At 39.0% G+C, this 23,655-nt stretch overlaps 1 protein-coding gene across 4 annotated transcripts in view; it reads left to right on the top strand.

Annotated features, from left to right (window-relative positions):
• Positions 1-23,655, top strand: part of gulp1a (GULP PTB domain containing engulfment adaptor 1a) — a 113,761-nt gene that overhangs the window by 65,126 nt on the left and 24,980 nt on the right. For all 4 annotated transcript variants that reach the window (XM_042494467.1, XM_042494466.1, XM_042494464.1 and 1 more), the window contains one exon: positions 6,464-6,544. In XM_042494467.1, coding sequence (XP_042350401.1) covers positions 6,517-6,544 — 28 coding nt within the window. In that variant the 5' untranslated portion in view covers positions 6,464-6,516. The remainder of the gene's footprint in view (positions 1-6,463; positions 6,545-23,655) is intronic.

The raw sequence follows: 23,655 nt of genomic DNA, 5'->3' as shown, positions 1-23,655 counted from the left end.
ACTTGGCAAGAAATGTCCAGCAAATTATAGAAATCAATAAAAGTTGACAAGAAAATGACCTGAAATTGATTTTAAAAAACAGAAAAATATATGTGCAATTATTATAACCATATTTTTTAAAATTATGTTGCAGAAAAAAATATGTTTTTTTTTTTTTTAAATCCCAGACCCGATCATTGTGGGTCTTCTTTTTTCTTTTCTTTTTTTTTTTTTGCTTATTTTCAGGTAGTTTTCTTCTTACTTTTTTAAAAAGTAATTTCCTGCTAATTTGTGAAAAGGCTTTTCTAAAGCATTTTTGTGGGTCATTTTTTTGTTTTTCTTTTTTACTTATTTTCAGGTAATTTTCTAGTTACTGTAAAAATAATCTGCATCTTTTTTGGCCATGTTTTTGAGTGAAGTCAAAACAATTTGCTGAGGTTTAAAAGGGTTAAATTTGGTTTGTGTGCTTGTTCACGATTCTCATTAGGCCTCATAATGATAATGGAGCATAATGTGATGATCAGTCAGGCTGTTGAGACACAGAGCGCATTTCATGTGTACAGCAGTGTGTGAGTGTGTTGTACCATGTGTGCTCGTATGTACAACACACTCTTCCGGTGAGGAATTGAGCAGACCTAACCTGGTGCTTCCCACTGCAGCTGGCAAACATCGAAAGGGAGACTGAGGAAGTTTACAGCTCAGTGTTAAGTCTGTGTGTGTGCGTGCATGTGTGTTTGTGCATGTGTGTGTGTCTTAGGGTCGACAGCTCTCCCAAAGGGGTGCTGTTGATTCACCAGACAGGAAGCTATTAAAACAGGCCGAATGCTGCGGCTGCCAATCAAAGTGAGTGACATCACAGTCAGGTGTCGAGGCGAAGCATTGCATTACACCCCAGTATGTCACAAACAAACAGTAAGGTAGCCAGGCTGTGGCTGCTGCCAGACCTCTCTGCAGTGGATGCCAGAATGAGGCCACTCTTTGCTTTAAGAACTTAAAGCTCTTAATGGTGACTTTAAGGGGCGTCCTAAGCTGATGCACAGGATCGGGGCGAATTAGGGCATTTTTTTTAAGTGATTCAGTATTGCATATAAAAAGCTTCATCAATATCCAAACATTTGTTTGTTGTGTCTAATTTTTCTCTTTAGTGCCAACTGTCAAATGTCTTCTGTGTCCTTTTTAAATCACAGGGACAGAGCTCCAGTGGGAGGTTATTTTAATGTTTTAAGAGCGGGCCCATTTTAGCCGCATTTCTCAGGTGCACCACACCTCTGTGCTGCAGTTGGTTAAAAATACTACTTTTATGTTCATGATGGAAATGAGGAGCGACAGTTAGAATCCCCTCCATACTTCCTGCCACAAAAGATTCCCACTGATGCCTCTCTCCCCCCAGATTTTTATAAAAATAAAACATTATGCCACTATACAAAATTGCACAAACCCTTAAAGTGATAGTTCAGGTTTTTTAAAAAGTGGAATTGTATGAGTTACGTGTCTGTAGTTAGTTTATTACTTCCGGACGATGGTGGTTGGTACTCCCCCAGTTTGGAGAAACAAGCTAGAGTCCGAAACAGTAGCTAAACAGTCTACTGCTGTGGATGGGGGCCACCAACAAAATGTATTTTAGCAACATAAATAAACTGCTTCTAAATAAAAATCCAAATTAGTTTGAGTGTATGCTACACTGAGAATATTTTAGGAGTTTTACCTATCCTTCAGACATTACATTTTGACGGTGAAGCCATAAACTACTTCAGTTCCCCGTCTATGCTGTGGTCAAAGCTACCAGACTTCATTTAGATCAACAGTAATTTTAGCTCGCTGAACACTGGAGCTGCTGATCAACTGCTACTTCTATCAGTAAGTTTGGTTGTGTTATTGTGTGACTCTGTTGAATCTAAACTTACACTTCTAAAAGCCAAAGACGCACAAAAACACAAACAAGCTAACTGAACCAGGCAGCAGTAGACCAGAAGCTCCTGTGTTCAGCAATGTTAAATCACTGTTTTTCTAAATGGAGTCTGGCTTTGAAAAAAAGCGTTATATCAGCTTAATTTTTCTGTAGGATATCACTGTGAGACATTAGGGTGAAGTTGCAAAAATACTCCCAATATAGTGTACAATTAATACTTGATTCTTTCAGGTGGGTTTTTTTTTTTAGGTGGTTAAATTATTTTATTGCTGGCCCCCACCCAAAGCAGTACATTGCTTAGTTTCCACATGAGACTCCAGCCTGCTTCTCAAAACTTAGGCATGCTGACCAACACGTACTTTATGTTGCCCTGACTATTGATAATTCCCGTCAACCCCTTATCTGGCGGCATATGATATTTACGTTCTTTAAAGATAAGGCAGCTTAAATTAAGACAAAGGTTCACCACTAAGGCCACCACTGCCCAAGGTCTTAGTTCCAGATACTGCAGAGTAGTTTGGTGCTGAGATCTGCAGAATCCAGCCTCCCCGTCTTTGGTGAAATGTAAACAATAGCTGTGTCCTCGTTCATCTGCCCATGCAATGTCAACAACAGCATGTTGGACCTGTAAATAAGGAGTGCAAGTTGTCTTTTTCAGCAGGAAAGATATTCTGTTTTGGCAGACTGAGGAATGTCCTAGTCCCCACCCTGAAGCTTGTTCCATTTAACTTCTCTCCAGCCCTTTCCAGGGCCTCTGTTGCAGTAAAATATCCCCTTACTGCAAGAACCCACATACATTGTATTTGTATCTGTGAGCTACATTTTCCTCAATTATGTGCCATATATCATTATGCGCCTGCAGTCCGCAGCTAAGGGCTTTTCATTTTTCCTTTTAAGTAGACAGTTGCTTATCTTGCAGAGCGGTTTTATTCAAATTTAGAAATAATTGGAGCTCTGTCATAGATGTGTCTTTTTTTAATGATGGTTTGTTGTCTATTTGTTTGTCACCAGTTTTTCCCAGCAGTATTATACAGCAAGATTTTTGACTCGATAACCAGCTCCATCATTTTGCTGAGGCACCTCACAGAGATTCAGTCTAAGCTAATGACCCATTAACCTCCCATGTCAGAGTCAGAGTTGTTTTTCACAAACTTCAGTTTTATCTGAGCCCCAAGGACTATGGGGTGATAATGTCTTTTACATAACGGCTCATTGTCTGAATGGCATCATTTGTGTCACACTCGTAATTGGTGTTTGTGCCTCATAAAGGCACAACGCAGCATAAATTTTTTCAGAGTTTGTTGTGGTAGCAGGTGATGTAACGAGGCAGGATTTATTGTTGGAAGCAGCAGCAGAATGAGAGGAAGGCGACAGTACTCACCATCAAAAATGTGGTTTCATTTGGTACATTTCATTTGACCACTGTAACTCCGTACATTTGGCAATTAAGCGTTCAGGTACAGTACATATCTACAAGCAGAAGTTGCTAAGGGAGAGTTTACTTCAGTACACTTGGGCTGTCCATAATACATACATATTTTTGGGCTCTGGAGCTGGTGTTGAACATGAATCCTCAAAATAATAGGTTCTGGATCTGAGACAGTGCCTGACAACGCTTTGAAACAAAAGCTCAGAGACAGCCTAGCATTTTTGCGGTTCTGTGAACAGAGTGCAGCAGGCAGAGTCTCCATTACTTTTTTTCCTCAGCAACAGTTTGTCACCCACGGGATCACTATATGAGAGGAGCTGTTTGCAGATGTTTGTAAGTGAAAGCAAACTTTTAGACCTAGCAGAATGAACAGGTGGGAATCTCAAGAAGTACCTCAATATGAAATTATCACATTGTCAGGATACAATATCATTGTGATAGTAAGTATTGTGTTAACATAAATTGCAATATATTACCTTTTTTCAACTGTACATAATCTCCCCAAAGAAAAAGAAATGTCAACATCTAATAAGTTAACATTGCTAATTGCAGTCATTTTTATTACAGAAAAAAATTTATCTAGTGGACTAAAAAAGTAATTGGGTTTAGTATTTTAGTAAAAAACAATATTTACATTTATATATTTTTTAATATTAATAAGGAAACTATACTTTTCTTTTGTGTTGATACAATATTAGCACACAAAATATTACAATACTATGCAGTGTTGATTTTTTCCTACAATGTAATGCTAATGGACAACCCTATCACTGTGTGTGCGGGTGAACTCACCAACTGTTCCCGGCACAGAGCGGAGCTCTCATGATGAAGAGCAAGAGAGAGAGAGAGAGAGAGAGAGAGAGAGGGAGGAAAGGGCAGTGGCTGAGCAAATCAATACACTGTGCTCAACTCTAAAAGGACGTAAGATTTTACCTATTTCATAAGGCTGCCAAATTAATTCACGTGAAACACATAATTTATATTGATTGTTATTGTTATTGGTTCTTTAAAAAAATAAGAAAGAAAAAATAATATCCGAATCCCAAAACCAGATTCCAAACTAATGACTGAATATCCAAATAGTGGAACGTGTGTAATCCATCATTAAAACCTTTAGAGGTCAACATAGTGACTGTGACCCAACCTGGTCCCTGAGTTGGCCTGGGTCCAAAGTCTGTTGAGTTCAGTCTGGTCTGTTAGGATCCAGTTGTGTTGCTCTGGGTGTGTGCATCAATATGTTTAATACCTGACTAGATCTGAGCTGTGATTACGTGGTGTGTTAAAGTCATCACTGAAAAAAAGTGTTTGTTTTTTTTATGGTCTTTGGAGAGCGTTAAGTTACGCATTCATTCATTTACTAGCTGTAACTGTTTATCAGCTTAAGGGTTGCAGGGGGGCTGGAGCCTATCCAAGCTGACAATGGGCAAAAGGTGGAATACACCTTGGACAGATCTCTGAGAGAGAGAGAGAGAGAGAGAGAGAGAGAGAGAGAGAGAGAGAGAGAGAGATAGAGAGAGAGATTGGTTTCAGTTTCCATGCATGTTGGACTGAGCCTCAATTATCCTCAGGTGTGTTTGAATGGAGTCCGACTGGCCTTGGGTCATTCACTTGGACTCAACAATACACTGATTACATTTTGGTGGTCAAAGCTCAAGCTCACCGTGACCTTGTCTGTCTCATTTTTGTGAACCGATATCATAAGGACACCTTGAGGGAATTCTTCAAAGTTGGCACAAACGTCCACTTGGACTCAACAATAAACTGTTCAGAATTTGGGGTCTGAGGTCAAGGTCAATTTGACTTTGCATCCATCTCATTCTCGGAAATGAATTACCTCAACAGAGCCTCAAGGGAGTTTCCTCAAATTTGGCAAATCATTCACCTGGAATTTGGTGTCAAATGATATAATGACAAAATGATAACATTTGAAATTCTAGTTTCATTGTAGGTATAAATAAGGCAGAAAGATATACTTATTTCATGCACTTTTGCCATAATTTCTTTTCAGTGTGACTAACCGGATCCAATGGATCCACTGCAGAGCTATCACAGTATTTATACATTAAACCATGTGTCTAAATATGCAGCAGTTTGTCGTAGTATACAACATATTGGCCCTTTGGTTCCGAGGCTCGAGCAGGATTTGCTTTTCCATTCTCTAAAAACTTGTAATAGCTCAGGCTTCCCTTGATAGATGGAAAATGCCAAAGATGGAAAAATTCAATTCATTTTCTAAATTGCCCGAGCACAAGTTAATTTGTTTGCAAAGGCAAAGATTGAAATAGCTGTTATGCAGCAGGCCTTGCATATTCTTCCACAGTAAAGAATATTGATTGTGCGGCGGGCTGACAGCTACCTCTGTCCTGGACAGTTTGCCCTTGCAGTCCTCCTGATTGCTGAACTCTCGTGAGGAATTGATGCAAAGGCCTGAAAGCAGTCAACAGCAAGGTGTCACATTTTAGAGGTGCTGCGGAGGTGGACGTTTTGCATTCGTTAAAGAAGCTGCTCTTTTTCCTGCAATGCACCATCTTGTACTTTACCCAGAAAATACTCGCACAAGAATAATAATGATGCTGTTTTTTTGTGGGATCGTTGTCTGACACAAATCTTGAGATGATTAGTAAGAAAACACTGAAGGTCAATGTTGACACTTTATGTGATGACTAAACAACAGCTCAATTTCTAGTTTTGTTCTCTTACACTGAGTATATAGCTGGATGTGTGTTAGTGATGCAGTTCAACACGGAGAACCTTGACAGAAAAATATGCCCTAGTTCTGTTGGAAAGATTAGAAAATAATGCAGCAGGGGATCATCGTAAACAATGTTATATTGTACCGTGCAATACTACGTGTTCTGCGCTGTAGTGCAATAATGACAGCACTTTATTATCACCACAAGATAAGAACCACAGCCTCCACAGATGATGAGTATGATGTGGCCCAGCGGTAAACAACTGTAATGCAGATGGTCTGGGAGTTTAATGGGAACACATTCTGACAGCTAAACATTGCCTCACTCTCAGAGGGTGGGGAGTTTTTGCTGGGAAAAAAAACTTCAGATGGTTTGTTTTCAGACTTGCTGCCTTTTAGTGAAGGCTTGAGGTCAGAGCCATTTTTAACTCCCTTCTCCCCGCTGCTTTTCCAGGTGGAATATAGGCAGATACTCCAGAGGGACCTCGGAGACGCACATTTTCCACTATGAACCGCGCCTTCAACAGGAAAAAAGGTGAGCAGAAATAACTGATGCTCATTTAGCTGCTGGAATTTAGCATAGCCTGTTTTAGCTCCAGCAGTGCCACAGGCTGCACACTGACTCTTTGAGATGTATGAGAGAGGAACACTGCTGTTTGGACAAATGCAAATTTTGCTTTTTCATGGGAAGTTGCAACATAAAAATGATATGTTATTTTATCACTTATGCAACTTTTTGCTGGAACCTGGATGTTTAAAACATTAGCAGCTTTATTTCTATTGCAGCCACCGCACTAGCCGTCATTATTTCCAATCATAGGCTTGATATGCGGGCGATAATGGAAAAGCAAGCCCCTTATACGTGGGTGTAGCAAAAAAAAGTGTTTCCTGTGCAATACCACCTCATGCGAGCGTAAAGCGTAAGTGATAAATGGGAGTTTTTTCTAAATTTACTTGTTTCCATTACGGTTATTTTATACTCGCAATTTAAATTTGCATAAGTTGAGGGATAATGGAAACTCACCTAATGATGAACATTCTTACAGTGGTGTTCTGGCCAGAAATTATATAAATAATGGATTTAGCCACTGACCTCCTCAGTTTGTTTGTGGACTCCACATTTTTGGAGCCAGAAGTGACCATATTTGGATGAAAAGGTTGAGCTAAGCCTGGTTTGGTTAGCATGGTGCATTTACAGGTACTGTTCACTGTGATAATGCTGATTCTCACTGTCTTAAAAACATTAAAACAAAATGTAATTCCTGGAAAACCTAAACATCTAACTCTTTAGAGTTGATTTATACTCACATACAAAAATAGATCTGTTTCAAATGGTGTAATGGTGGATGGGGGTGTATTAATGTACCTTTTAACAGAGGCAGTGTACAGGGATACAGGTGGACAGAGAATTGTTTTTGCTTTATTACCAATTTTTTCCGTCCTCCCATTTTTTAAACGTCTTCATCGTCTCCTGTGGTCAATCTTACTTGACCTATGACACGCTGCCACCAAGAATTCCACTGGTACCACTCCATTTCATTTGTAAGCTTTCAAAAAAAACATGCACAAATACAGACAAAATGAGCAAAGAGTATGAAATGAAGTCTCCATCTGTGTCACTATATGTATCTTGGATTGACCAAAAATGAGTATTTCGAGGGTCTTTTAGTATCAAACGCTATATAAGACTTTAAGGTGACTGAAATGTTTAAATTAACTTTCGCGGTCTAAAAACAGACCGCAATAGCGACAGCTACTGCTAAGCCTTTACTCTGTGCATCAGGGGTGAGGCGTTGGTCACGTTACCAAAACCAACGTTGTCCCTGTGGTAACGACTTGTCAACAGATGGCACTCAAAGTGGCCATTTTGCATAACTTTAAGCCTTAATGAAATGCAAACTACTGAGTTATATAAAAATTCACTACCCCTATACCGTTTTCATTTATATTGAAATTAGCTACAGAGACAAATACGTTTTTTCCCTCTCCATAAACATCTTTATTTTCTGCTGTTAAGTTGGGCATTTCACACAGGGCTTTATTTGGACTGTTGCTATAATTTTTAACTCCTAACCCTACCTTCCTCCCTTGTGAGTCTCTAAATCTTCAAGGTCCTTTTTTGAAGCAATTCTTCTGTATTTTTTCTCACAAGCTTCTAAAAAAGAAACTTAATTTCTGTACACACCACAGCAAATTTTTGGACGAAATAGGGTGCTTGCTCGTTTTCTCTTTCTCTGGTATTCATAGAAATACATTTAGTGAATCTTGTGCGATAAAACTATTAAATGAATCCACCATGTCTGAACATGTGGATTTGACCGGCGTTTAATCTTTTATTTTAGCCCTGTGCAGCTCATTAAATTGGCAACACTAAAAAGTCTTCCTGCTCGGAGGCTCCAAATGGAAAACAAAACTGTGTGATGTTTGTATTAGTTTGGCGGATGAAATGACTTTATTATTTAGATAAAAATCATATACTCCGGGAAAATTCAAAGGTTGTTTACCCAACACTGGTTGTAATAAAACAGCCCAAAGAGAAAGACATTAATTCCCATAAAGCTATGAAAGAACCGTCAATACAAACAGAATACAAAACATGCATTCTTCCATGCATTCAGGTAAGTATCAGACAGTGAAGGTGGTTGTGCGGCACAGCAGAGTCTTGAGGTGACCCTGCCCAAATGCACGGGAAAGGATATTTGTGAGTGCAGTTTGCATAACAGCTTGATGTGTTTACCACCATCTGTCCCACTCCCTCTGCTGTGACTCAACAGACCTGGAGGAGCCTTGGACAGTGTTGAGGAAAGTGTCCGGGGCCCAGGTGTTGCGTCGGGCTTTAATGACGTTTGGGTGATATAATTCACTTTTTTCCCATTAAGCCCTCTATTTTAGGAGCTAAAGATGGTGATCAGGGAAGGAGGGAGGATCGTCCCTTCTCACCTCACATTAAATTTCCCTTTGACTGCGTATAATGGAAATAGCTTTGATTTTAACGAGCATTTCATGTCAGTGAATTTCAGCTGATACCTCAGCTTGCACATTTACACACATGCTATATTGTGGGGGCATGTTGGGAAAAAAAGGAAATTATAGCTGAAACAAGGCACAATCTTAAAGTGGCAGCAGAAGATAATGAGGGCCTCTTCAAAAAAGGAGGGACGGTTAAAAAGACAGTAAACAGTTCTCTCGACAAATTCCTCCAGACAGGCGAGCACACACTGTCCTTCTCTTTTGCAACTGCGAGGAGCTGCACCCATGCACTCGTCTGCCATAAAAGCGTGTTAAAGCCTTTTCACCAAAAGACCCAAAACATTTCGCTGACCTCCATCATGCACTATTATATCTAAACGCCAACAGATGCCTGACCCCTAGGCTTCTCTCTAGATTTAATTTCTGCAACAGTTGTCACAGTCTGTCTGTAGCAAATGGTGCCAAAAGGTCCGCAATAGATAGCATAACAAAAAGCTTTTTCCTTCCTGAAAGATAAAATGTTTTTTTTATTTGAGAGCATGAACCATAATATACAAAAATATCTGGAGGCGTTCATGTGTGTGCACGGTATATTTAGCCAGTGGCATGCACGCTCAGTGGACCTCGGTATTCCGAGTTTCCTGTAGCAAACAAAGTGAATGTCGATGAATGGATTAAATGTCACTTCAGAGTTTATCCTCCAGACACTTTAATATAAAAATCTGAACCAAGGCCTTTTGTACAAGTTTTGAATTAGTTGGTATCTCGAACTGTTCCTAATGAAAATCCTATGATGAGGACGATAAGAAGATGCACAGTGCAATTACTCGTCTGGGTAGGACTCTGAATCGTGTTAGAATAGATTTAGACGGGCCTGCTAGATTGTTTCTGGTCTCTTTATGCAACAATGTGATTCCTTAGAAAAGTTTTTTTTTTCAATTTCTGACCAAATTTGACTTCAGTTGTGGATGAAACCTAATTGGAAATATCATCTGTTATGCAGCTCTGCAGCTGACAACCTCCCACATGGGCTGAATAGAGGTTTATTTGCTAGTGATTTCACATTAGAGTAAATGATTCAGTCTCTGCTGAACTCTTAATAGGTATAAAACAGGATAATTGCCTTGTGTTGTTGATGCTGTTAACATTGCCCCCCTCCATTATCATTTGCACATTTTTTATTTATTTATTCATTAATACCAAAAGGATGGCTTGGACTAGGGATGGGCATTTGAAGTAACTTAAATATTCAAGTACTTGCATTAAATTATTATAGTGTACTCGAGTACTCAGACACACTAGCTTTCAATAGGCTGACACCCACTCACTGGAAACTAATCGCTAATTTTTAAGAAAAAACAAACAAAACAAAAACAAAAACAGATATGAAATACAAAACAGCATTTGCCTTTAGTCCAGCACTCCACTGACTCAGTGAGCTTTAATGGTGTGTTTCAAAGTACTCTCCATTTACAGATTCAGATTCAGAAAACTTGATTGTCCTTCGTGACAGAAAATTGTCTTAGACATAGCTCAACATACAACATAAAGTGCAAAAACAAACTCGGACAATAACCATACAGCATTATTTTCCAAAAACGGATTAAATACCTAATACTAATAATTTAGACAATATAAAAATTACAATAAACTACTGTGTGCAAAATGACATGAGTGTTCATGTAGATGTGTGCATCATTACCATTTATTTAAGATATTTGTGGTAATGGGAATAAAGGAGTTTTTTAAGTGTCTTCTTGCCCAAGGGGAGTTTATAGCGGCGGCCTGATGGTAGTAGCTGAAAGACTTATGCAGAGTGTGAGTGGGATCTTTTATAATGTGATTGGCTCTCCTTTCAGAGGTAGTAAAAGTTTTGTGTTTTGTGTTGTAAATGTCTTGACTATTATTCTCAGCCGGCTGGCAGAGCAGCACTGACAGCTCGTCACCTAGCCACTCTCCTCGAAGTCAGTTTAACATCTGCCCCAACGTTCTTACAAACTGACACCAAAACAGCTCCACTCTGTCCTGTTAATAACCACTAGGTAACATTAGCTGTGTGATGCTACAGTTAGCCCTGACATTGTATATGTGTGTGTGGGTGTGTGTGTGTGTGTGTGTGTGTGTGCAGTCTGACTCTTATCAACTGTTCCTCTGTGTTGAGCTCACACTCCTGCAGCAGTAGTCTCATGATAAAGACAGAGCAACAGCATGGTAAGGAGATGCTAAGCATAGCAAGACACTGCTCGCAGCTCTACAATAAAATATGATTTTACCCATTTCAAATAGTAAAAAAACAGATGTTAAAGTAATGGTTACATGATGGACATTGGGCAGCGATTACTCTACATGTTGAATGAAAATCAATGTCCCAGACAAGTACTTGAGTGCCCATGCCCACCCCTAGTCTGGACGAAAGCTCAGAATGGTTCCAAATTGTCAGTCGTTGTTTTCTTTGTATTCTTAATGTGTAATAGTTACTCATAAATCTGAAAAAGTCAAAGAACAGTCAAACGTGTGTAGCAAAGGTTCATGTATTTATAATGTTTTGTACCCGTTGTGACTCCCTCTGGGTGAGAGAGTGAAGCTGGCACTGACAGCAGGCCCACTCCACTGATTTAGCTCCCCCTTTATGTCTGGGTCTGGCTGTGTTTTGTGGACTTGATCACGTCTAGCAGGTAATGCCAAAGGGGATCTTGATCATTTTTATATCCCATGTTTATTGCCCCATGCTCTAGGACGTGACTTGCACTGAGTAGTTGGACAGATTTCGTGTGCACCTTTCCGGTGAGCCACAGAGCAGCAGTTATGAAAACAGGACTCATCTATTATGTCATGCGCTGCACCAGCAACATAACCTACTCTGACCTCTTAAAGTGATTTCGTGACTTGGCAGCTGATGACCTTGTGAATACTGTATCATGTCTACATTCAATCTATTACGTGCACCAAGCTGAAATGAAAAAAGGAAGAAAAAAAAACAGGCATGAATAACTCTTATAATGTTCACTTTTTGTAGTCAAAAGAAGAAATAGACAAATGTTTTGCTTTAACTGATCATTCTGAAGTAAATGTTAATACACAAGGTATGGCTTTACAACATTAATGCCATCTGTATTTGTTCCCTATAAGCCTCGCTTTCATGACGCAATTCTGCCTGCCTAAAAATAAAACTACATGGTCTATATAAATAATTTTGTTCTCTAATACTGGAGATTTACTGTAGAGGTATAAGCATCAGTATAGATGCAACTGGGTCATATTAAATGAAGAAATAAGAGAGAATAAATGAAAGATTTATTTGCCTTACAAAACTTTACACTTTGAGAGTGAATATCCCTTTGAAATTATGCAGTTGCAGCACACAACTTCTACTACACCATATCACAGCATCTGAATATTACCTTTGCGTGGCCAGATGCTAATAAAACAATGCAGAACACATTTAGAGAGGTTTTCAAAGTTCCTGCTCCACGTTGATGCAAAATCTTTAAATTGGCCTTTTTTAGATACATTTGTGCACCCTCTTTTGCTCCCAAGTAAATATAAAACTCATTATGTGTCACTTATATGTCACTTTAAGTATGAAATCCATCTAAAAACATCTGTTTTTGGCTTTATTCTGAAAATTCAATCAATCAGACCTCTGCATAGATATTGACATTCACAGAGAACCATAATGAATAGCTGTAGCTGAATAAAAAAGTTTTTTGTTGGCTCTTTAATGAGGTTTTTATCAACTTAATGATCTTTTTCAGAGTAGTTTGTGATGCTGTTGTATTGTATTGAGTTATATAACAGATGCCTCTGAGATTTAGTCTAACTTCATTGATAGGAATAGACAGGGACACTATAACCTTCACGAGGGGAGAAATCTGAAACGTATTTGGCAGCATTTCTCTCAGCTATGAACTGGCAACTGAGTGTGATTCATTACCTCTGACTGACCTGCAACACTGTACTTGCTTTGCCTCAAATACCAAATATACTGTACTGATTTACCACATAGAGGCATTATGTGTAGGTTCTATATAAATTAGCTTTTGCTGAGTTGGCAAAAGCTGCACAATATTTCCTGTATTTGTTAAGTCTGAAAAACAGAGTTTGTGAAATGTAAATATCAGAACTGGTTCAAGACAGTTAAAAAAATATTTTTTCTGCTGATGTTTTTCCCACACAAAAAAAACCCAGCTCCCTACTTAAAAACTAAAAAAAAAATAAAACTACTAAAAAAAAATCTAAGAAATTACACCTACTCCTTCTCCCTCATGAAACAATGCAGAATCTATGAATATGCATATATTGTTCATTTCAAAACTTGTACTACTTTACACAAAATGCCTTTTACCTTACAGAAAGATGGTTCTCTGTATGCACACAGGATGCTTCAAGTTTCCACATCACTGATTGCATATTGAAGGATTGGATTCTAAACAAGTTGTGATGTCATAAAATCTCATACATTCATGTGTTGAGATTTAAGGTGAGCACAGATGAACTTTCCACCTTCAGCAGAGAATTATGAAAAAAGACTCTGCAAATGCATCATTCTGCACAGTGAAGGTCAAACAGCACATTGAAGTAACAAGAAGCACATTTTGGATTATATCTTCATATATACTGTATAACAATAATACAATGGTTAATGCTGGTATAAAGAATAGTTTGCTTGCTCTTCTGAGCCACCGCAAAGGTTGATTAAAAAAAAACACGTAATTGTAATAATGTAACAATGTCCTGGTGATGTATTAAGAAACTTCCAGATTTATCCACTCTGTTAGTAATTGGAAGCATGCACTGAATCCACAGTGTGTTTGGTGGAAATCTGGTATAATTCCATTGCAGGTCACTGTACTGCGCTACATCGTATCTGAGCTGATTGACTGTAGTAATACTTAATTTACAATTCTGTCACACCAACAGATGGTCGCTGAAGATTAGTCATGTCATTGTAAAAGAATAGCCTAAATATAACGGCCCACACTGCTGTGATCATACAGAAGGACAGTGCACCCTTTGCCCTAGATTCTCTTACAGCAGCGGTAGCTGGAGCTTCTTCTGTTTTATTGTGACACGAGTTTTCTTCTAATCATGCATGCAGTCATGGCGAATCTGTTTTTATTGTGCGTTGTTCAACTGCTGGAACAAAATAATAGACTGATTTTATTTTACATGTTTTTGTTTTATTCGCTCTTGAACAGTGACCAATTTCAGAACTGTTGTCAGTAGCTACATATAAGGGCCCTGACAGACCAAGCTGACATTCAGACGCTGATCAAGCCGTCGCTGAGAGTCCTTTGCCATAATTTTTGAAGTGTGTCCCGTACAAGTGGCACTAGTTTAAGAGAGAAATGTAAGTGAAAAATGCAAACAAAAGGCTAGTTAAGAGCGTGAGATCATGACAAACTTATTATAACTGTTAAGATTATTTTCATGCTTCTGCACCAACATATTGCCTCTGGCCTCATACCTGTCCATCTGCCCCATTCTCATGAATGTCATGAATCTCAAGAAGGCCCTGTGGGAATTTCTTAAAATTTGGCACAAACCTCCTGTATTACGAAACAATGAAGTGTTTAGATTTTGGTGGTCATAGGTCAAAAGTCCAGGTTACTGTGACCTCTTCTGTCTCATTATTGTGAATGTGAAAACTCAAGAACATCTCGAGAGAATTTCTTCACATTTGGCTCAAACGTCCACTTAGACTCAATAATAAACTTACTCGATTTTTGTGGTCAAAGGCCACTGTGACCTCACACTTTTCTCATTCTCTTAAATGTGATATCACAAGAACACCTTGAGGGAATTTCTTCACATTTGGCACAAATGTCCACTTGGACTCAAAAAACAAACTGATTAGAATTTGATGGCCGAAGGTCAAAGTCACTGTGAGCTCATAATGTCCTGCAAAAACACTTTTTTGGCTGTTACTCAATGTCATAACTCAGGAACATAAGGGGAGACATTTGGCCAGAAAATCTTGAAACTGTGCTGATTGTGTAGATCTTGTGTGCTGCCAGGTTGAAGATGTGTGTGAAGCATCCATGTTTCACAGACATGATTGTGAGCTTCAACTTAACTGGTTTGTGGAGACATACAACAGCGATGGAGTAATTTTAGTGTAATAGATTGAGCTCCATTCATAATTGTTTGTGTTAGTGTTTGCTAGCCCAAAGTAAAGATTATTTGTTCTTTCAGCATAGAGTTGTAGTGCTCATGTGCTTATTGGCTAAATAAGATTAACTTTCTTGGATGAAGCAGGCTTAGAATGAATGTGCAAGCTGGCTTTTAGCTATAGTCTTTACGGTGTGTTCAAGTATAACTTTTTGGCGTAGACACAGGCAAAGTGAGGCAAAAGTCACCCTCCATCTCCATGATGTCGGTTCAGTGCGGTTCAGTAAAGGACAGCTGGTCAAACCCACTAACATGATTGGATGGATCATTCTGATAAAATCACTAGCACTTATTCATCTGAATCTTGATACTCACATAATTTTTAAGCAATTTTTGGAAAATTATTAAAGCCAGATGTCCTCTATCCATCATTATGATCGAATCAACAAGATGCACTCATACAGAAAATTAGATGTTCAAGATAAACAAGCTTTTTAATTTCCTCATGGCCATGCTGGACAATATAAATACCAGTTTAGAAATAAACCCTGCAACTATTACACAAGCCATAATTAATTGTTTGTATATAATTGGAGACCAGATACACTGATGGTGTCCCCCCACTCTCCCCCAACCCCCAAATGCAATTAACACATGTCTGATTGGAAGGACACTCTGGTGTATAAGGAGAGCCCAGAGCTTTTCAGCATGTGTCACTGTCTGAATGTCTGCTCTGACCACGCTGGCTTATAAAGCCATATGACCATGTCCATGATCCTTAAGCATTTCCCTTTTTGGCTCCAAGTAATCCGTATTAGTCATGAATGGATCCTGAATTTCTCCTTTGCAGCAATTTCTTCTGCATTTGAGCTTCACATTAAATTGAGTGAACCCTATCAAGAGCTTTTCAACGTAACAGAGAAGTGGCATTAGATGAACTTACAGGAGCCTGACACAAAAGCATGAAGGCTTGCACAGTGTAATTTGACCCAATACAGTAACCCTGCAATAAGTACTACCAGCACGGATCTAAGAATATTCACTTTTCACTGTCAAGAGAGGTTCAATTTGTCAAGTAGATTGCAGTGTTGTTGTAATAAATTCAATCACAGAGAACTTGTGATATTTTACCCCCAAATGTAATCTGCTCTATATGCTGCAGACAAAACCTCAAGTGAGATTGTCTCAAAGGACACACTGTCACTGTTTCTATGCCATCGCAACATTCAGCATTTTACTCTTTATGTCAAATAGTGGTTGACATTTGGAAGCAGATGGATGTTTCAAATGGAGTAGCACTGTCTTGTTGGGCCTTAGTGGGAGTGCGGTGCAGGTCCTTTCTGCTTGAAGTTGTCTTCTGCATGATGGAGAACTGTGCATGCCCAGCAAATTCACTGTGTGTCAGTGATTGAGCACTGCAGTGAATTAGGCTATTGCCTGCTCACTTCTGGAGGCCCTATAGAAAAATTGTGCACTTACAGCGCCGCACTCAAGCTCTAAAGGGTAAGAGCTGAACACGGAGAATGTTAAAGAGGGGCGACCACAACACTTATTGATATGTATTAGAGCAGATATTGTTTTACGAAGGGATGGCCAATTTACTTAAGTATTGGCCATTGGCGGAGATCATAGACAATATAAAATAATGGATTTAGCCCACTGTGATGTCACCCATTGGTTTTTAGAAGGTACAAGGTAGATTTATTCGTCCTTGATCCTGTTACATCTTTGGAGTTGAAGAATGAGTTGATTAAAATCAACAGCTACTATGAAGATTCCATCTGGTTCCTTGATGCTGCTGCTGCTGATGGTATCATTCAATTCCTGCAGGGCATTTTTTTTTTGGCATCAGAGTCTTTTGTGCTTATGGCTCCCAACAAGGTCAGTCCATCCAGTGCAATAGCTTGATCCGGGATGTTAGGGGTTAACCATGTCTCTGTGAAGATGTGCGCAGAGCAGTCTCTGATCTCCTGTTGCTGAGTGAGCCAAAATCACATTTCATCCACTTAATTCTCCTTCGACCGGACACTTGACAAAAGAGGGCTTGGTAGAGAAACAGCTCTTGGTCCAAGTCGGGTCAGCCTCGCCCTGATGCCGGCTCTCCTCCCTCTCTTCAAGCGGCGCTTTCGGTTTTGTTTCTTTCCTCTGGTTTGACTGGCAGCTCAGCATATGCCATTTGTGGGGATCCTCTCGCAGTCTGCTGCATTCAGTCCAAACTCCACACAACTTTTCCTGATGTTGATAAGACCCCTATTTTCTTAGTTTGACGTCTTGTCAGAAGTGACCTTGTTTAAACAGAGGGTGGAGCTGTGGAGGAGTGAGGGCTGGATCTGACTTACAGACTGTAGTAATGCCTCACAGACTGCCTGTCACTCAAGCTGCCTTCATTTAAATATTCAGCAATACAGTGGAGATCACATTTATTTTTTACTCAATGTATTCCACTTGGGTTTACTTGCCCGAGGCAAGCATTAATTTCGAACCCTGTGAGGGGACAAAAAAAAACCCACTTTGGCGGAAACGCAACGCTACCAGGTAGAGTGCACTCAGTGACCTATGGAGAATTAGTTTACCCTTTGAAGCTAATCAAATTGATTTCTTTCAAAAACATAGGAAGAAAGCGATGAGCAATAAAAACAGAAATGGCCAGAACTTGATAAAAAGTACAGATAAATTACCTGAAAATTAGTTAAAAAAAAAAAAAAAAGGAAATGACAAGGAAATAGAGTGTAAAAGTTTAAAATAACTCTGTCTGCAACATTATTTTAAACATGTAATTATGATAATTCTACATATTTTTAAAAAAATATTTTTCCATATATTTTTTTCATTTCCCGCAACATTTTTCTCTAGCTTCTTTTGAAATCAGTTTCTAAATCTACTATTTTCTTGCAATTTGTGAAGCATTTCTTACCAGTTAAGTTGCACATCGCCTTTTCCCCCATGTTTTTGAAAGAAATCGCACCAATTTGCTTCAGGGTTCAAAGCTTAAAATACTAGTGAAAGGCATATAAAAGCAGCAAAAGAAAAAAGATGTTGGCTCCAGGTTGCAAAAGTTTAATCTGGAAAAAATATAAAGTTTTTTTTCCCTCCATCAACCGATGGATGTGTTGAAGGGCTTGTAGAATTCAGCTGACCAAGATTTTCCTTGAATATAGCCCTGATAAAAGCAAAGCCCCTGAACTTACATCTCGTCCTTGAAAGGTTCTTTTTGGCTGATCTTTGGCACCGGTTTCATAGTTTCACCTTTTCTTTCAGTGAGATATTACCTTACTTACAGTATCTTTAAAAGTGAGGAATGATATGTAATAATCCATATTACTTTTTTTTGCTTCTTTTTGTGGAGGACTTTGAAAAACTGCAGTTCTTGGTTTGTTTGGATGTGTATCTCACTGACTATAAAGACCCTTTGCCTGAATTCACAGCAGAATGTGAGATAAAGGGAAATACATCGGTTAGCTTGCAGATAAGAGGAGATGGTTGGAGATAAAGGTCTAATAGATCAGACCATCAACAAATGCACAAAATGTGCTGGACTTTTGGTCTATTTACTTTTGTGCGTACTACAATACAAATGCTTGTTAGGCCTGTAGGGAATTTTAAATGTTAGTTTAAAAAGGAATAGTATTGTCTGATACATAGTTTAGTCAAACTGCTCACCACAACACATACAGTAATACAGTAATGCGCTGGAACATTTGTGTTACTGCAGCCGAGGCAGATAAGAGCCACCAGAGCCTTTTTCATTTGCATTGCTAAGGAATGAGCTTCTCTTGTTAACTAAAGGTACACATTCCTTCTTTTGTTTTCTTTCTGCCATGCCAAACGACTAACCATTTATATCCGTCTGCTCTGTTTAATTAGAGCGGGTATCTGCGGGAAGCATTGTAGGCTCGAGTCCACAGACTGCCAATACATCAGGAAGAATTTAAACAAGACAGATAAAGAAGGGGGAGTAAGAAAAACAAAAAAGCCCTGCAGTGCCTTGCAAAAATATACCCCCCCTGCCCCTTGGCGTTTTTTCTATTTTGTTGCACTACAGCCTGTAATTTCAAGGGATTTCTGTTGGGATGTTTTTTTGTAATGGATCTACAGAGAATAACAGAACTACGATCATGTGCACACAGGTTGACTTTATTTAACCAATTATTTGACTTTTGAAGGTGATTGGTAGCTCCAGGTCTTATCTGGGGGTGTCACAGCAAAGGCATGGGTGAATACCTGTGCATGCACCATTTTTCATTATTTTATTTTTCTGAATTTAAGTTTTTTTTATTTATTTTTCATTTCACTTCACCCATTTTCAGGCTGTTGTGCAACAAAATAGGAAAAATGCCAAGGGGGGAGTGAATACTTCTGCAGCCACTGTGTATGGTCAGAACCTCCCTGATTTGTAATCACCGGATGGAAAATGATAAAATAGTGGTTTTTAGACAGAGTCAATCCCACGCTGTGAAGGAAAGATGAAGGCAGCTTTTATAAATCCTTGGAGTGTAACATGCATGAAGGACGTGTGACCTTTTACTGTCACACATCCTAACTGGTCCTGCAGGAAGCGGCAAAGCACTGAGCAGCATTGCACTGTCTGTCTCTGGAGACCTGCATGCAGCACACCAACAGTGTGACAGAGAGCCACCGACACTTTTCAGCCTGTCATCTCTTCAATTTTCTCTCATCTTCATCCAACACCTGACAAGTCAACCACACACAGTGACCTTCACACGCCACGACTCATCCTCACGCCCCGACAGTTCATCTTCCCTTTTTTGGCAACCTCCGGAATACCACTTGTAACTTTTGCCGCTCTTGACGTACTTGAGTTTCCATTTTATGCAGCAAAGTGAGAGAAAGAAGTACGCCCTTCCCTCCCCCCCCTCAGTCTCCTGCCTTTTAATCAGAACAGTGTGTGCTGACGCCTTGAAAAAATGTCAGCCTACCTGCCATGCCGCTGTGTCAGCCCTCGCCACTCTCCTCCACACTTCCTCTATCCTCTTTCTTGGAATTTACAGTTTATAAGCCTCCTTAGCTGCACAAGAAAGGAGGAGATGCTTCATCCCTCTATCAACTCTCATTCAAGAGTCCCAGCAGGAAATTGATTGCACTTTGGAGGAGACTGTTGCAAGGTGCAAGCAGGGATAATCTCATTGCACAGCTGTTAAGTAAACTTAAAAGGAGGACAATGTAAGTAGGGGAAAAAGGCTCCCAGTTGACCGTGCAGTGTCTGAAAAGTGAAACAAAGTTCTCTGCGAGTTGGTTGTTTTCCTTTGCATCCTTGCTTCCTGCCATCAAACTGATATCCGGAAGAATTATACGCGACTTCCTTTGCGAGTCAGCTCACTAAGCCTGCTGGTTTCCTTGTAAGTAATATGGGAGATTAGCAAACATAAGCAATCACAATTAAGCAAATGCGGGGCACCAAATGAACACTAATTAGAAGAGACTTTGAATTCATCAAGCCACTTAGCCGACAACATCAATGTAAACAAAGTCATTAGCATACTTGCGCAGAGGACACTGCGAAGTTGATTCACATGGTTTGCACCTTGCAAAGTCTTGATTAACGCAATCAGCCTACAGGAGTTGAGTGCCCCCAAGGTCACAGTCATGCGTCTTTTGTCACAGGATTCATTAACGGGGCGATAAGCCGTCTATGAAAAAGGAAATGAAGTGAGAAAAGGATGCTTAATCAGGGGATGATTAAGAAATTCTGGAAACCTTCAATGATCTGCAGTGACCTCTGACCCACTGCTCATTTCGTGTTGATGTGATCTTCAGTGTCTCTTCTTTTTCCTTTTGTCAGTCTGGGTTACAAGTACACATTTCTCACTGAAGTGCTTTTTTTTTATTCAGTGTTTTTCACCAAAACCCATAACTGGCAAACAGTGTATTTCCTCCCCTGGAAAACACATGCAAAGTTTATTTTTTCAAAAATATATTTTAAATTATGCAATGTTTACCTCCACGTTTATTAGCCTGCAGTCTTGTTTTTTACTACCTTTGTTGGATTGTTACAACACTTCTTTGTGTGTTAGTGCCAGCAACTAAAACAATGAAGGTACCACGGAGAGGTGGAAACACAGATACAGTTCTTCTTTAAAAAGAGACTTACTGGATTCATCAGCTTAACACCCTCATTCCTCATGGGTTGAATGAGATTTATGTTGAGATAATATGGTATCATTTTATTTTTATTTTAGTATACATATTATTTTATTACATTTTCTTCTTTCAATATGTTTTTAATTTCTTAATTTTAATTTTGATTTTGTTTTATTTGATATTATTATTAGTAGTAGTAGTATTAGTATTAGTATAGTGTCTGATTTTTACTAATTGCCAGCAACTGTCAATGTATGTTGTCTTACCCTTATTTTTACTATATGGAGCCCGTTCACATCACAAATTCTGTCTTTCTATTACAGCAGCATTTCCTAAAGTCATGGCTGTGTCTGATAGACTGCCTATCTTATCAAATCCTCCTTTCTTATCTTAATTGAAGAAATACAAGCTATAACTTTGAAACTGATTCTTTCATCAGCACTCATCCTATAGTAATAATTAGAATGTACCAGCAGGCTAACCGAGATAGACAAGCTTGTTAGCTTAATATCATGGGAAAAAGAAATGTCTGTTTCATTTTAGCAACAAGGAAAATGAGGCACTGATTATAATAAAAATTTAATATAATCAATAGTCAATATAAATTCAGAATTATTGTTTTTGCAGTCGATATGAGCCTACTAAAACATGGAATTTAAAGCATCATCATATGGTTTTGGTAACCTTTTAATCAATATACTTATGGTGTTCATGTTGTTCCCCATCTTCGTACAGACCCAACCACAGTGCTGCTGCCATGTCTATGCCTCAGTGCTGGTTACAGTTTTGGCCGGAGGCATTATATTTGTCCGTCTGGTCATCCATCTGTACATCCAATTCTTGTGTACATGGTATCTCAAGAACACCTTGAGGGAATTGCCTCAGATTTGGCACAAGCATCCACTTGGACTAAAGGATGAACTGATTAGATGTGGTTCAAAGTTTAAAGGTCACTGTGATCTCACAAGACTTGTTTTGGGCAATAAATCAAGTATTCATATGCTAATAACTTGTAGAGGGAATTTCTTCAAATTTTGCACAAACATCTACTCGGATTCAAGGATAACATGAATAGATTTTGGTGGTCAGAGGTCAAAGTTGTGTGTTAAATCTTGAGGGTTACCTAAAATTTGGCACAAACAAGAAAGATCTGATTAAATTTTGGTGATTGAAGGTAACTGACTCATAAAACATGTTTTGGGTCCTACCTCAAGAATTCATATTCTAATTATGACAAAACTTCCCACAAATGTTTAATAGGACACAAGATGAAGTGATGACAGTTTAGATCTAAAATAGCAAAGGTCATCTTCACTGTCATAATGTTCTGCAAAAAACACTTTTCTCAAAGCCAGATCTCAGGAACAAAAGTGGAGACAGATACTAACTTGGGTGCTGAAACTGTGCTGATTCTATCAATCTTCTGTGTTGCCGGGGTGAAGATGTGTGTGAAGCATCCATGTTTTAAAAAAATGTAGCTTCTTTGCAGCAACATCCAACTGTAAACAACTGTTTACTGTCATGGCCACATACAAGTCTAGACAGACATGGATTTAAACCACAGCCTGACTGGTTTGCGGAGGCATATTCTAGTTGAAAGTTATTTTGGATTTAGGGCAGGATCTATGTCCTCTTAATTTAGGATACCAAACTTGGGGGTATCCAAAAACTAATTAAGTTATAAAATTAAATTGTCTTTTTCTAAATCCAGTTAGGCATATTTTTGTAATAGCAAAAAACCTAAAGTGATCCTAAACAGATAGGATTTCTGTAATGAGGCCCCAGTACTCTATTTACTCCATAAATGTGTCTGAAGTTGAGAAGTGGACTTCAATTACCATATCAGCGGGACAAATGAGGCTGGAAAAATGAAAGCAGTGTTCCCCCTTGCCTAATTGCCACTCTTAATGTGCCCTTGAGAATGTCCCATAACCCCCCAACTGTGCAGTGAAGCTGTTCAGTGACCAACAAATCAGACCGTGATTGCACCGGGCAACCTTCAGGTGTGAGTGTGCGTTACTGTGTGAGAGTGAAGCTGTCCCTGAAGTGCTGCTTGACGTGGTTAAATAAAGACTGAAAAAATAAAGAAGATATCTGTTAAAAAAGAGAGGCTTTGATCAGAGCCAGTTTTGATCTTTCTCTTTGGTTCTGGAAGCTGGCTACCTGATACATATTTCTGTTGTTAACTTCAACTCTTCCTTTTTTCTGTGATGTTAAAGTCGTGGGGACGTGCTTTGTTGGTAGATATTCATTCTCAATACATTTTCCTGTGTAAGATGATTTGAAGTGGAGTTCTATAATGTATGACAGTGTATTACATATAATAGATGTAAGTTGGCATCCCCTAGTTTAAAGAAGCAGGCAGGAGTAAGAAGCTTGGCAATATACTGCTGTGGACGGGTCAGCAACAAAACCTATTTTAGCCACCTAAAAACAGTCCCCAAAAAAATTATTTCAGTTAAACTG

Source organism: Plectropomus leopardus, chromosome 10 (assembly GCF_008729295.1).
Source record: "Plectropomus leopardus isolate mb chromosome 10, YSFRI_Pleo_2.0, whole genome shotgun sequence".
Classification (NCBI taxonomy): Eukaryota; Metazoa; Chordata; class Actinopteri; order Perciformes; family Serranidae; genus Plectropomus; species Plectropomus leopardus.
The sequence above is the reverse complement of the archived record's forward strand: the minus strand, read 5'-3'. Positions and strand labels throughout refer to the sequence as shown.